General features: G+C 41.4%; 1 protein-coding gene across 3 annotated transcripts in view; it reads left to right on the forward strand.

The window, feature by feature from the left end:
• The window catches only part of LOC122795841 (spindle assembly abnormal protein 6 homolog), a 1219651-nt gene that overhangs the window by 543969 nt on the left and 660776 nt on the right, over positions 1-14906 (forward strand). For all 3 annotated transcript variants that reach the window (XM_044064218.1, XM_044064220.1, XM_044064219.1), the window contains exon 4: positions 9136-9240. In XM_044064218.1, coding sequence (XP_043920153.1) covers positions 9136-9240 — 105 coding nt within the window. The remainder of the gene's footprint in view (positions 1-9135; positions 9241-14906) is intronic.

A 14906-nucleotide genomic window follows, 5' to 3' on the forward strand; every position in this document is an offset into this window, starting at 1 on the left:
GGTCTTACTGAAGATCAGGACAGAGCAACCAAAAGTAATTCTGATAGCTCTGAACTGGCCAAGACAACACTGGTACCCACTGTTAAGGAGCATGTCATGCACGAAACCTTGGCCTCTACCACAATGGCCACTTCTACTGACACAACACAATTGCAAGACTCTGCACTCCAGCCTCAAAACCTTACAGCTGACAGCCTCACCTTATAGCTGACAGCCTGGAAAATACCTTGACTCCTCGCCAGGATAAGCTATCCAAGAGGGTACAGGATATCATCATGGAAGCCCGACGGCCTTCCACAAGAAAAGTATATTCAGCAAAATGGAAAAGATTCCGTACCTGGAACACCACAAAGGGTCAAGATCCAACAGTCATGAGCATTCCACATAGTTTGGAATACTTGGCTGAAATGCTCCATAATGGCCTTTCTTACTCCTCCATAAAGATTCATGCTTCAGCAATTTCAGCAGAGTACAACACTGATCCACCTGTATTCTCTCATCCTCTACTAAGGCAGTTTCTAAGAGGGATAAAAAACATCAACCCTCCAAGGAAACCACCAGTGCCTACATGGGACCTTAACTTCATGCTGGAAAAATTAACTCTCCCTCCCTTTGAACTAGCAGCATCTTCAGAACTACAATTCCTATCTTGGAAGACTGCCTTCCTTCTGGCCATAACCTCAGCAAGAAGAGTATCTGAATTACAGGCCCTCATGGCAGTTCAGCCATTTCTCATTTTTCATCAGGACAGAGTCTCTTTGAGAACCAATCATTCGTTCATGCCAAAGGTGGTATCCAGGGTTTCACTGAACCAAGCTATTCACCTGCCGACCTTCTTTCCAAATCCACAAAATAAAGGAGAGAAACTTCTGCATACTTTGGACATCCACAGACAGTTGCGCTACTACATTTCAAAATAGATAGGAAATTGCATTCGGTTCTGTTACTCCTTTCATGGAAAAGCTGTGCCAGTTAACATAAGGCCTCATTCCACCAGAGCAACAGCCACCTCCACAGCCTTCTTAAGAGGGGTGGCTACAAAGGACATTTTAGAAGCTGCTACATGGAGCTCTGTGCATACATTTTCCAAGCATTACAACTTGCCCTTATATTCCAGATCCAGAGCAGGCTTTGCTAGTGCAGTCCTGCAGGGCATATTAGCTACACCATCTTTTTCTTAGGTCCTGTAAGTTGAGAGAGATGGAAGACCGCCCAAACGGCCATTAACTACAAATTCTGGGCCAGAACCACTCCTTATGTGGTAGACAGGTTACCTAATGCTTACCACTCCCACCGATAAGCTAGAAGGCTTCCCTACAACACAGAAAGGCTTGGGGGACTCAGAAGCTTACAAACAGTCCTGGAACACTAATTACAGGAAAGGTAGGAAATAGGCTTACAATTTTTTTTTTTTTTTTTTTTCAGAAAAGTAGCAAAAACAGTAGTAAAAACAATTCACATGCAGTGCAAGCTGGCACACTTGAGTATGTAGAAATATTAGTCCACACACAGTTTGAAAAAATGCAATTAAATTAAAAAGGACTAAAAGCAAGTGCAAAAAGGGTTTATTAGGTAGAATGCGGTAAAGAGATGGAACTGGGGGGGTGTCCTAGATCAAATCTACAGTGGGGCGGGTACTGCAAAAGCCACCAAATTTAAACTACAACCAAGAACAGAGGGGGGGTGGGGAAGACTGTTTCAACAGAGATGTGAGGAATCACAGTGCAAATTATAAAACCCAGAAAATATATACTGATATCTGTATATTTGCAGAACAGTAAGACAACAGATATCTAAGCAACAATTTAGCTCTGTAATACAGAAAAATATACTCGGCTCTATATATTTGCAGATAGTCTTGTTAAGGCTGTTTCTCGGCACACAGGTTTCAATTTAATTGCTTCCCATTAGGGGGTCACCTGACATCTGGGGCAAGAAAAACTGATGTAATGGCATCTGCTGCATTCTACTAATTATATCCCTGACTACCTGACGTCATGGAAGATGAGACCGCAACCGACGCAGGACCCAAGACTTTGATAATCAGGCCGACTGAGGGCTACTGCAAGCAGATAACCCAAACTAGATGACTGCAACAGTGAATACACTCAAACATCTACATTTATAAGTGTACACAAGTGTATTTTCCTTGTTTAGCCAATGTTCCAACCATGAAATACAATTATTCCCTTCCAATCTCAGGTCAATTCATTGTCTGCATGGGATATTATCCATAGTGGAAGCGTTTGGACATGAAAAAGAAATTCCTTGATGTCCTCTATGGTCTGTCAACCCAGAAGTCAGTGGTACAGAATGCTGAGAGTTCGCCACAAGGATTGCTGGAAACTGTAGTCTGTCTAGGAAACTTTGAATCTGGTTATACTGTGCTGACAGTAGTTTAATCAATTGCATTAGGTTACCTTCTTCCCTGTTGGATGTGTGGTTGCTCACTATTGAAGCTCCATTAGTATCATTAATGTAGAATTCACTCCCATAGGTACTTGTGTCCTTCCAATGCAATTTTAGGAAGGTGTTGAAAACAGTATCTAATATCACCACAAGTCCTCTGGAATCACTACCATGTTGAACAAATGACTAATAGCAACTCACAGCATGTAGAGTGCATAAAAATGAGCCAATAACACAAAATTCCACTCAGTAATTCACTTGAGGCTCTATTTTCTTTACACAGTCCAAACCACACTTTATTCAGCATAAAACAAAATATGGTAAGCACTTTCATCCTTCCCATTAACAGGACTTTTTCAAAACTAAATCCACAACAGGTTTCTCCACTCAAATAGGGTTGTCAATTAACCTTATTAACATAATACATTTAATTGATCAAGAAAAATTTAAGCTGATATTCACTTGTTATCATACATAACCATCAGTAAAATTGTTATAATGTTTTTAAAAATATATATTTTAAAAATGGCAGTAAAACATTGTATAATTTATTTGTGTTCACTTGTTACTTCATTTATAAAACTAAGGCTCTTTCTTTCAAAATAGGGACCTGGGAAAGGTGTTCATTGAGACCGGGGGGGGGGGGGGGGGGGGTTGTGGCATTCAGTCTCAATTGCCATCTTAATTCACTTTTCCCAATATTATTTTTCCAACACCCACCCCTATACTAAAAACCTCAACAGTACCAAAAAGGAACATAGTATTGCTGGAACACCTCAGGATGTTTTTAAATAAAGCGTTGTTGATGTGTTTTACTCCAATAGCACAAGTGTGCTCATAAATCCATTTGCATAATGCTTTCTCCATTATCCCTACATAGTGTTTTATTGTTTTATGTTGAATATAATTTGGTTTGGACTCTGTAAAGAAAATAGAGCCTCGCATGGATCACGGCGTGGAATTTTGTGTTGTTGGTTCATTTTTATCCACTGTACACGCTGTGAGTTATTACTTGTATCATAATTATCCCTTTCCAACTGGCCAGTGTTGTTTAAAATGGGGGTGTAAACTCCTAAAAATCTTTTAGTGGTTACTTCCATCCTAATCTCATTTAAAAAAGCTTCCGGGTGACCCCTAGTGATGAACATATTCACCAAATTCTCACACTCAGAAATAGAAGTATTGTAATCTGATATCCTTGCAAGTATTACAAGCTGGCCTTTAACTACTCATCTCTTTTGAAGAGGTCTGCAGAATCGGGGCTTTAGAGACTCTCTTTCAGATGGGCCCTTTCAGCACTCCTGAAGTGCTGCCCGACTGTTCATCTCTGGAGGTAGTTGGTGGTCAATTCTTTTTGCACATACTTGCCTGGGCAAGTATAACACAAGACTTATGGGTGCTAAGAATAATATCCGGAGGCTATTGTATACTATTTTCCTTCTTCCCCATTGCCAAAGGAAGAAACTTCCCTACGTTCCCCCCGGAGTCAGTGGAAGGCTGCAGCACAAGAAGTCCAGAAGCTGCTAAGAAAAAGAGTCATCCAAAAATTCCCACCAGACGATATAGGATTTGGAAATTACTCATACGTCTTTTTAGTGCCAAAGAAAACAGATCCAAAATGGATCTGAGGCCCCCTAAGCAAACTGAATCAGTATGTAAAGAAAACAAAGTTCTGAATGGTCATGGTTTAGTCCATCCTGCCCTTTCTTCACAAGGACAATTAGCTTTGCTCTGTAAATCTTCAGGATGCGTACTGTCACATCAAAATAGACAGATAATTCAGAAAACTTCTTCACTTGTGGCTGCGAGATGGTTATTACCAATTCAGAGCTCTGCCCTTTGGACTCACCACAGACCCAGGGTGTTTACCAAATGCACGGCAGCAGTGGCAGTTCACTTGAGACTGAGGGGGGATTCCAGGTGGTTCCATATCTAGACTGGCTCCTCACTGCCTCTTCCAAGCATCTGATCCAACATGCCAGAGTCTGTTTGCTCCAGATTTGCAAAACTTTGGATATTGCAGTAAATCTTGCCACATCAAAACTTACACCAGTTCATATCCTGAAGTTCATCGGTTCAGTTTTTGATATGACAACACGGGCAGCATCTTTACCTCTCCACTACATTACTTCTTTCAGAAACCAGGTTCAGAATATCCGTTGCCCACCCATCTCCTCCAGCAAGGTCAATACTTCAAGCACTGGGATCAGTGGCAGCTACAATAGTTCTACTTCCTCTAGTATGCTTCCTTATGCGGGTTCTCCAGTGGACTCTAGCTTTACAGTGGTCCATTCTATATCTATCCCTATCTTTTTCAGTAAAACTCACCTTGATTTGCAGACAACAAATTCTTTGGTGAATACAGTCGAATGACCTTTTTCTGGCCAGACCCTTTGTTCTCCTGAACCCAGTAGCAACAGTGACCATGGACACTTCTCAACTGGGGTGGTGGAGGGGCATTTCGTGGGTTGAACTGTCCAAGGCATGTGGTTCCCCCAAGAGACTAAGTTGTGTATCAATGTCCTAGAGATGACAGCAGTCCTATTCGTGTTGTAGGCATTTCAAGATGCTCTTCCCTTGGGGACTATTGCAGTTCAGACTGACATATCTGTAGTTTGGTACATCAACAGGTAATGAGGAACTCTCTCTTATCCCCTTTGCAGATAGGCCATGAGGGTTTGGGAATGGGCTATCTCATCAGACTGCTTTCTAATTGTGATGTGCATTTTGGGGAAGACCAATGTGCTTGCAGACAAACTAAGCAGATCCATTCTGATGCCTCATTAGTGGTCTCTCAATCAGTCATTAGTGCAGATGGTCTTCCAGCTTTGGGGCTGACCTTGCTGTGACCTGTTTGCCACTCCCCTCAACAACAAGTGCAGCAAGTACCTCGCTTTCATCCCCCTTGGGTAGAGGCACCAAGAGATGCTCTGCCTCATGCTTGGCCCTGAAGACTCCTTTATGCTTACCCTTCTAAGCCCTTAATTCCTAAATTTCTACAGAAAGCAAGTCTGCTGAAAAGCTGAGTAATCCTCATTGTTCTCTTCTGACCTCAACAAATATGGTTCTCCTTTCTACAGTCTCACCTTCGTTATCCTCTATGGATACTGGAGCCTACTGAGGATCACCTCTCCCACCCATCAGAGATTCAACACTCCAACGTCCAGGCCCTCAAGTTAACCATATAGTTTCTCCACTTCCAGTAATTGTTACAGTCTAGGCTTTCTTCCTCTGTAGGTGACATTATTTTGGCTTCTCAAAAAGACTGTCAAAAGAATTTACAAGAGCAAATGGAAGAGGTTCTCCATTTGGGTATCAGATAAGGAAATTGACCCTTTTTCCTGCACTAATTTCTGCTATTTGTTTTTTGTCTCCTCTTTTTAGAAAAGGAGCTAATTTCTCTAGAATTAAGCTTCAGTTGACAACAATTTCTAATTTTCACACAGGGAACAAATCTTTCCTTGGCTTCCTCCAAATTGTGTAAAGCTTATATGAAAGGAATTTTTCTTCTGAGGCTTCCGATAAAGGATCCATCACTGGCTTGGGATCCAACAGCTGTGCTTGAAGGTTTAACATGAAAACCTTTTGAACCATCAAACAAATCTGATGTAAAATTTCTGTCATAGAAATCTATTTTCTTGGTAACTATAACTTTTGCAAAAAGAATATCAACTTCAGGCCGTTTCATCTGAAACTCTCTACATTATTTTTTAGAAAGATAGGGTTTCTTTATGGACTAACCCTTTAGGTTTTTTAAAAAAAAAGTGATTTTTTTTTAAAATGTTTTGAAAATCACATCAACCAATCCATTCAATTACTGGTTTTCTTTCAAAATTTTTCCAATAAAGGAAAGGTCAAGTTACATCTCCTTGATGTGCACAGAACTACAGGTTTACCTTCACAGGACAAAACAGTTTAGGAAGTCAGACCAGATTTTTGTTCATCACCAAATCGTCTCGGTCATCCAGTTTCTAAACTTATCCTAGCCAAATGGATTATAGACTTTATCTCATGGATTTACTGTCAGAAAAGTATGACATTACCTAAACCTCCCCGTGCTCATTCAGCCAAATCCATGGCTACTTCCTTTTGGTCAAGTACCTTGATTGGAGATATTTTTGCTGTAGCTACTTGGTCCAATGCCCATACCTTTGTTTCTCCTTGCAAACTGGATATAATTTTCAGAAAAAGAGACAGCTTTGGGTTGGCACTAATCTAAAAGATCCTTCCAGGAGGATCACCGAAGATCAGCATAGCTGGGGACTCTGTCCCATACATTGAGGAAGAATGAAAAGGACAACATCAGATTTATAAGTTATGTACTCACCATTACTAGGAATCTCTGTTGTCAATTTTCACTCTTCTTCAACTCCCCTTCCGTCCATCCCCCATCCTTTTCTTCTGGAGGGACCTATTAGACTGTGTTTGGAACCTGTAGTTCCAGGTTTGAGCCCTATCTTTTTCTATCTGTCTGTACTTGTTCCTGTTTAACTATGGGGAGATGGGGCAGCAAACTCAATCTGAGGCGATGGGGATGGAGTAGGGCATTATGGGTAGAGGGAGAAACTTGAGAGCTTGATCTAAAGTCTGGTATATACGGCCCAGTCGGATCAGAGGATCGAGTCTGAGCCCATATGATGAGGAAGAATGAAAATGGACAACACACATGCCTAATTATGGCGAGTACATAACTTCTAATTATCATTCCTAGTTAGATTACTGGCTTTCATATCTGGTCTAAATTTTTACTGTCCATCTTCTACAGCTTCAGACATGCTTTAATATGAATTCTTCCTAAAACTCCTACCCCAAAATAAGCAGATTTAGACGAGTTGCTCATATTTTTGACATAGCTACAATACTTAAAAAAATAAATAAATAAATAAAAAATAATAAATAAATAACTTGTTTAAATAATGATAGAGTTTATTAGTTTCTGTGGCTTACTTACAGACAAGCACCAGTTCTGATCTGGGTTCTACGCCATTACACCCATTTACTCACTTACAGATGTGTTATCTAATAAATCTCTGGAGCAAATATTTATCGACTTAAAACATTTTAATCTGTTGATCACAAGCTAATGCTGCAAAGTCTTAGCAGTTAGAGATTGAAGAAGTAATCTCATGGCCATAAACCTGTTTGACTAATAGATCTTTCTAGGCAGTGGCTGGTGAAAACATCACAAATCTTTAACTTTATTAGTTGACTACCTCACAAATCAGTTCTGTGACCTCTCCACTTCCCATTATTCATTAATTACACTTTAGACATTCCTAACATTAATTGTATCATCTGTATTGATATTTTACTAAATTCATGTAAATCCTTTATGAAAGCCACTTCAAAAAGATTTCATTCTGCTTGCTAATGGGCTGTTTAACAATAAGGTGTCACAACCCCACACCAGATCTATTGTATTTCGTATTTTTTGATTTGTCTAACTTACCAGTCGCAAAGAACACTGTTGACTGTATTGCAGGGTCATTTGGATTTCCAAATGGCAGATGGAGCCACTTTGCTACTCTGTCAAACATCTTAATAATAGTTACTTCCTCATTTAGCAAATTAACAATTAAGCAAACATTTTTTGCTTTGCAGTGTTATTTTGCTGGTCAAGCCCTCTTTTAATTTAGCAGAAAAAAGTCTAGATGACTTCCTGCAAGATGAAATTGACTGCTCTGATAAATAATTGGTAGTAATAACTGTGGTGTGTTTAGGAAAAAGTGCAAGCTCTGTACCTGTTAGAGGTCTGTAAGTATAATTGCTTCTGTATTCCAGGCTAATCTTTCTTTGTATCAATTTAGCTGTACAACAGCTTGGGTTAGTTGATGCTGTTATCAGTTCAATCAAAAAGCATTTTGTAGTACGGTATAGAGTGCTGTACATAACCTACATATTTGTGTAATTTGTGTCTAGGGCTAAGATGATAAATTTCTTCCAATTCTGAATTGTGTATATTGTATACCTTCTCAGAATGACTACATAATCTTGTTTAATTTTCTGCATTGGATATTACTGCTGGTGCACTACTTCCTGTCTGAACGTAGTATATAATGATACACATTTGTGACACTTAGATTGTTTGTCAATGCCATTTGGCTTGGGTCATGACTGAAAAGGGCCAGCTTACCAACTCAGATATTTGGTTAACAAATATAAAATAAATATGTCGATGAGACCATCATATAAATGCAACACCTGTATGAAAGAGTTCTTTTAACAGTAAAAATAGATCCAACATTGCATAATTCACTTCTGCATTGTCAGAAATGTCCTCCTTTCCTCTTGTGTATCACAATTATTTTATCATCTAACTGCTCTTGCACATTGTGCCATTCCATTTATGACTGCTGCTCCCCCCCCCCCGTTTTTTATATAAGCTATGTGACTTCTCCTTAGGTAAAAGAACTCTGATTACTCTTCTTGTCCTTGGCATGTATGCATACATGCCAAATAAAATAATTTTAAAAATAGAACATTCATCATTATTAAGAGTTAAAGGCTTATGATTTTCACTATGTAGTTTGTGTTACTGCAGTCAAAATATGTTACTTACAAAAATCACAAACTTATGCAAAGTCATAAACTTTTATTATTTCATCATGCTGACTGCAGTTCTGGTGTGATGCTACTGCATTGATAAGAACTTAAGAATAATTTACAGCAGTAAATGTGTCCTTTTACCCAAGTGTATTTATTTGTTTTATTTATTTTACATTTTAGTTTAAAAAGTCAACAAGGACTACTCGTGGAATTTTCTGCCTTTCCACAGCGCTTTATAGATCTTTTAGAGCAATCAATTTCTGAACAAGTAAAGGAAGTGCCTAGGTAAGTGCACAGTATAATTTAATGTAGTAAATGAGTATATAAAGTACTGGAGATCTTTGTGTCGATTATATATTAAACATCTGCTTTTTCAAGCAAGTGATGTTCAGTTTCATCATGACTGACTTACTGTGGAGCAGCTGATGTTTTATTACACCTACCCTCTGTTTAGCAGTACTACTCAGAACACACTAATATGTAAAATGTCTGTAATTAAAATTCCATCATTATTGTTTTAATAAATGTGCAGAGCTTTTATGTTTCCATTTTTACAGGAATGTAGTGCTTAGCTTAAAATCGTGTTAACAGTTTATGCTATGTAAATTTTCTGTTAGCAATTGTAAGTGTGAATATTATCAGCATTATACAGCATTATATATGCCTATAATTGCAAGTGCAAAAGTTTCAGTCCTGAATTTGAATATTTTTATTTGTCAGTGCTATTTGTAACCTTATTACTAAATCTAAATATGAATGTTAACTTTTTGTATTGTTACTGATTGTGAACTATATAAACCTGTTAGTTCTGTTGTGCATTCCTTGTGCCTGGTTAGAGACTGAAGTCCACCTACCTGGTTAACAAATAAATACATTATAAATCAAAACTGGCATTGCACTGTTCAAAATGTTGGCTGACATCACTAAGACTTTCTGTATATCCTAAGAAATGCAGCACTTAAAAAGCATATTTGCAAATTCATTATATCTGCTGAATGTATTGGCTGGGATACAAACCTGAATCAGACACTGTGTTCTGACTCATCTCAAGAGGAGCTCTCTTTTGGAGAAACTGTTCAGAAAGTGATTTCTGATGCAGTGTTTCACATGGGAGGGCAAACAGCTCTCTGATTCTGAAGAGTTATTATAGTCTCCTACATAAGGAAGATGTTCTTCGCGTTTCACTGTTGCAGTCTTCACACTTGGGTTATCTTGCCAGGGGTAGCCCTCAGTTGGCCCGAATGCCAGAGGCTTAGTATTTTTGCATCGGTTGCTGTTGCTTCAGTACTGACGTCAGGTCATCAGGGGTATAAAAACAGACAACCGACGCCATTACATCAGTCTTTCTTACCGAGTAGCCCGAAGCAGAAGCATGAGTGCTGGTCGGCCGCTACCTGCGTTTTCGTTTACAAAATTGAATCATCTTGAAGTCTTCTGAAGCTAAGTACCCCATTGGGGATCCTTTTTTCTTGCTCTAATCGATGTCAGAAAAAGTTAACAATTGTCTCGCCTGTGGAAAGCAAATACCACGCCGAGATTTCCATTCTTACTGCGTCACCTGTTTAGGCCCAGACCACAACGTACCTCGCTGTCGGTTTTGTGCTTTGTTCAACACCCGAACTATTCATCATCGGGCCCTTATTGTAGCTAAATACTTTTGTTCTCGATCTCCGTATTCCGAAATGTCTTTGGTAAGCCAGCCGACTACCGATCTTCCAAAAAGATATAAGGATAAAGACAGAGACAGACCGCACAGGTCCAAAACTGCTGACGATGCCTCCGTTAAGCCAGTCACCAGTTCGCCGGTATTCAGTGAGATGCTTTCGCAGCCCCTGATGTCCGCTTCAGTGGATTTCCAAGCTGCTACCAAGACCCGTTTGGAGTCTGGTATGCCACGAGACTCTTCTTTGACTACAGAACCTGTGGATGTCTCTACCTTGGATGGGTCTAGAGCTGCTGTGCTGGCACCGGCTTCTGAGGAAGCTCTTTGCACTACTGATATTCGACGCAAATCAATGACTTCTTTCACGTCTTCAGTTCTTTCTAAAACTACCGAGTTTCTAAGGCCGAGTATGAGCTACACCTAAAAAAACAACCTAATCTCAAGCGCCTGCTTCCATGCCATAATCTCAGATGCTTAAAATGGCAGAAGACCTGATCATGCTGATTAGGGTCCCCAGCAGCTGTATCTGACCAAGTGTCTGACGACTCTGTTTCTGATTATGAAGACATGCCCTTATCTGGCTGTGAGGATTCATGTGCAGAGGCATCCATTCCTTCTGCCTTCCCTCCAGAGGATTTTTCTTTTGGTGAAACCCTACATACTTTGAGAGGGCATTTCCATTAGGAATGCCAGGATTATCCTCAGTCCAAAAAGCGAATCAGGGAATTTTTAGATCTACCACAGCACACAGACCCTTAGCTATCCCTCCTGTTCTAGATGTTGGGGATGATGTCTTTATGGAAACCAGTCTAACTCCTGATATTTTGCCCCCTGTTCCAAGGAAACTTGACAGGTACTACAAAGTCCCTGACTCTCTCAAATTTCTCTTCAAAAATCCTACTGCTGACCCAGAGGTCATCTTCCAAGGACGTAAAGGAATAAAAGCAGCTACAGCTAAGAATCCCACCCCCTTGGACAGGAATTCCCTAACTTTAGACAGGTGGGGTAAGAAAGTGTATACCTCTGCAACTCTTGCCATTAGAGCATTAAATTGTCAGTTCCACATGCTGTGAAATACCAGCAACATACTATGGAACTTATTAAGCAAAAATTATCTACCTTTGCTGACTGTGCAGAAAATAAAGAATTGCAGGAGCTTATGCATTCTGCAAGCCAAGTCAGCAAGCATACCCTGCAGTGTAGGTTTGATGCCCTAGAAGCATCTTGCAGAGCAGCAGGCACAGGTTCTGTACTTAGAAGGCATGCCTGACTTAAGGAGCAGACCTTGTCAGACCATCAATCTGTTTGCCACCAAAGCAGAAGAGGTTTTAAGAAAGATGGAAGAAAAGGCTAAGTCTGTGCAGACAGTCAAAGATTTTTTGCAAGTGCAGCCTCCAAGATTTAGTAGGCATTGCCCCTTGAAACATTGGTCCTTTCCAGTACCCTCAAGGACATCTCAAACTAGACCCATGGGAAACAGACCTCTAGATTAGTCTCAGGGTATGCAGAGATCTAAGCAATGGAGTACCTCCACTTCTAAAGCAGGGAGTGCTAAGCCACCCCCTTACGGAAAGAATTCACAATGACTTCTCAACTCCACCCCTCACCTCTGCCCAATTGCTCGTGCCCCTAGAAGGAAAACTTGCCCACCATGTAAAAAACTGGACCTCCATCACCAACGATCGATGGGTCCTTAACATAGTATCCCAGGGGTACAAATTTTATTTCCACATGCTGCCAACCTCAAAAGGGTTCCCAGACCTTCCTCCAAACCAGTGGGCAGAGGCACAAAACCAAATTCAGTCCCTGCTCTCCATAAGGGCAATTCACCCTATTCCTGCAGAACAGATAGGCCAAGGTTTTTATTCCAGACTTTTTCTGGTACCCAGAAAAGAGGGCACCTGGCACCCAATCTTAGATCTATCCATTCTTAACACCTTCCTAGTGGTACCAAAATTCAAAATGCTCACCCTACAGCAGCTTCTCCCTATGCTGTCCAAAGATGCCTGATTAGCCATCCTAGACCTAAAGGAGGCCTATCTGCACATCCCAGTAAGGGACTCTTGCAGGAAATGTCTACATTTCAGGGCAGTTTCTATGCATGATCAGTTCTCTGCACTTCCCTTTGTCTTATCCTTTGCTCCCAGAGTTTTCACAAAATGCCTGGCTCCAGCCATTGTCTATTGCAGACAGAGAAATATTCAAATTTACCCCTACTTGGACGATTGCCTAATTCAGGCAGGCAGTCAGGAAAAGCTGTTGCAGCACCTGACATTTGTAAAGGACCTTCTAACCTACCTGTGGTACACTGTCAACGAAAAGAAATCCAAACTAGTCTCCAGTCAAAAAATTGTATTCCTGGGAGCAAGCTTGGACACAGCATCCCAGATGGCATTCCTTACTCCAGAAAAACAAGCCTAGCTGACAGTCTACTTCGCCCAAATGGCCACTAGAACCCAGCTATCCGCAAGGAAAATCCTGCAGGCTCTAGGATTCATGGCCAGCCTGCATTCTACTAATTCCGTATGCCAGACTGCATATGAGGAAACTTTAGTGGTACTTAAAAAGCCTTTGTTGCCAACATTCTCAGGACCTGGAAACTGTCATACCTATGATATCTTGTCTAAGAAAAGAGTTCCTTTGGTGGGTAGCAGCATGCAACCACAACAAGGGGATTTTCTTTACACAACCCCACGCTGCCCAGGTCCTAACCACAGACTCGTCAGATTATGCCTGGGGTGCACATCTGGACAGCAGGTGCATTCAGGGCCACTGGAGCACAAATCAAATTCATCTGCACATCAGCCAAAAAGAAATGCTAGTTGTTCAGTATGCTCTGACAGCTTTCAGATCCCTACTCTCTCTCCAGGGCCCTTACTAATCAAAACCGACAAAACCACAGTGATGTGGTACATAAACAAGCAGGGGGGATCCCACTCTTACTACTCTGCAGGCTAGCCATGACCCTGTGGAACACAGCCTCAGCCATGCATGTTCACCTGCAAGCTCAGTTCCTGCCAGGCAACCAAAACTCTCTGGCAGACCGCTTAAGCAGAAATCTCCTAGACCCATACAAGTGGCAATTAAACCACAACACCTTCAGCCTTGTGACCCAGAAATGGGGTACTCCAAAGGTAGACCTATTTGCCTCCCCCTACAACTACCAGCTCAGTAAATTCTTCACCAGGATGTCACATGGCAAGGCTTGGAAAGTGGGTGCCCTATCCTTCCAGAGGACAAACCTCTCAATTTATGCATTTCCCTGTCTACCTCTTCTTACAAGAGTATTACTCAAGATAAGGGAGGAAAGACCAAGGGCATTCCTGACTGGCCATGCCAACACTGGTACCCACTACTGCACAGTCTGTCGCCATTGCCTCCATGGCACCTACCCCAAATCTCTACTCTTCTGACTCGGCAGGAGGGACAGTTCTCGCATCCACAGTTGCAGACCCTGAACCTTGCAGCCTGGCTTAACACTTGACTTCTCCTCTAGTGGCCAGCCTAAGCAAGCAGGTACTGGATGTCATACATGAAGCCAGATGACCCAGTACAAGGAAATTCTATGCTGACAAGTGGAAAAGGTATTGTTCCTGGATTCACACTAAAGGAGTGGATACAGCACAGCCCTCCTTGCCTCTCATCCTGGATTACCTAGCAGACCTACTCCACAGAAGGTCTCTCCTTCTCCTCCATTAAGATCCATGCCTCTGCCATCTCTGCTGATTACAGCACTGGGCCCACCTCTCGTCTTTCACCCTCTCATCAAGCAGTTCCTGAGAGGAGGTAACAAGTTAAGGACACCAAGAAAAGCCCCCACCCCTTGGAAAACCTCACGCTACCCCCTTTGAGCCTGCAGCATCAGCAGAGTTAAAATTCCTCTCTTGGAAAACAGCCTTGCTTCTGGCCATCACTTCAGCTAGAAGAGTGTCTTGAGCTGCAAGCACTTATGGCTGTGGAACCCTTCATTATTTTCCATGCAGACAGGGTCTCCCTCAGGACTAACCCAACTTTCATGCCTAAAGTGGTGTCCAGTGTGCCTCTCAACCAATCTGTCCATTTGCCCACCTTTTTCCCTAATCCTCAAAATAAGGGGGAAGGATCCTGCACTCTTTAAATGTGCACAGACAGCTCAGATTCTACATTGTTAAGACTAAGCTCTTTAGGAAATCTGACCAGTTACTAGACAGCTTTGCACCAGGGGCAGAGGACAAGGCCATATCAAAACAAATCATCTCCAAAGGGGTAGCACACTGTGTCTATTTCTGTTACAAACACCATGGGAAAC

Source organism: Protopterus annectens, chromosome 2.part2 (genome assembly GCF_019279795.1).
Source record: "Protopterus annectens isolate FY-2018-M chromosome 2.part2, PAN1.0, whole genome shotgun sequence".
NCBI lineage: Eukaryota > Metazoa > Chordata > Ceratodontiformes > Protopteridae > Protopterus > Protopterus annectens.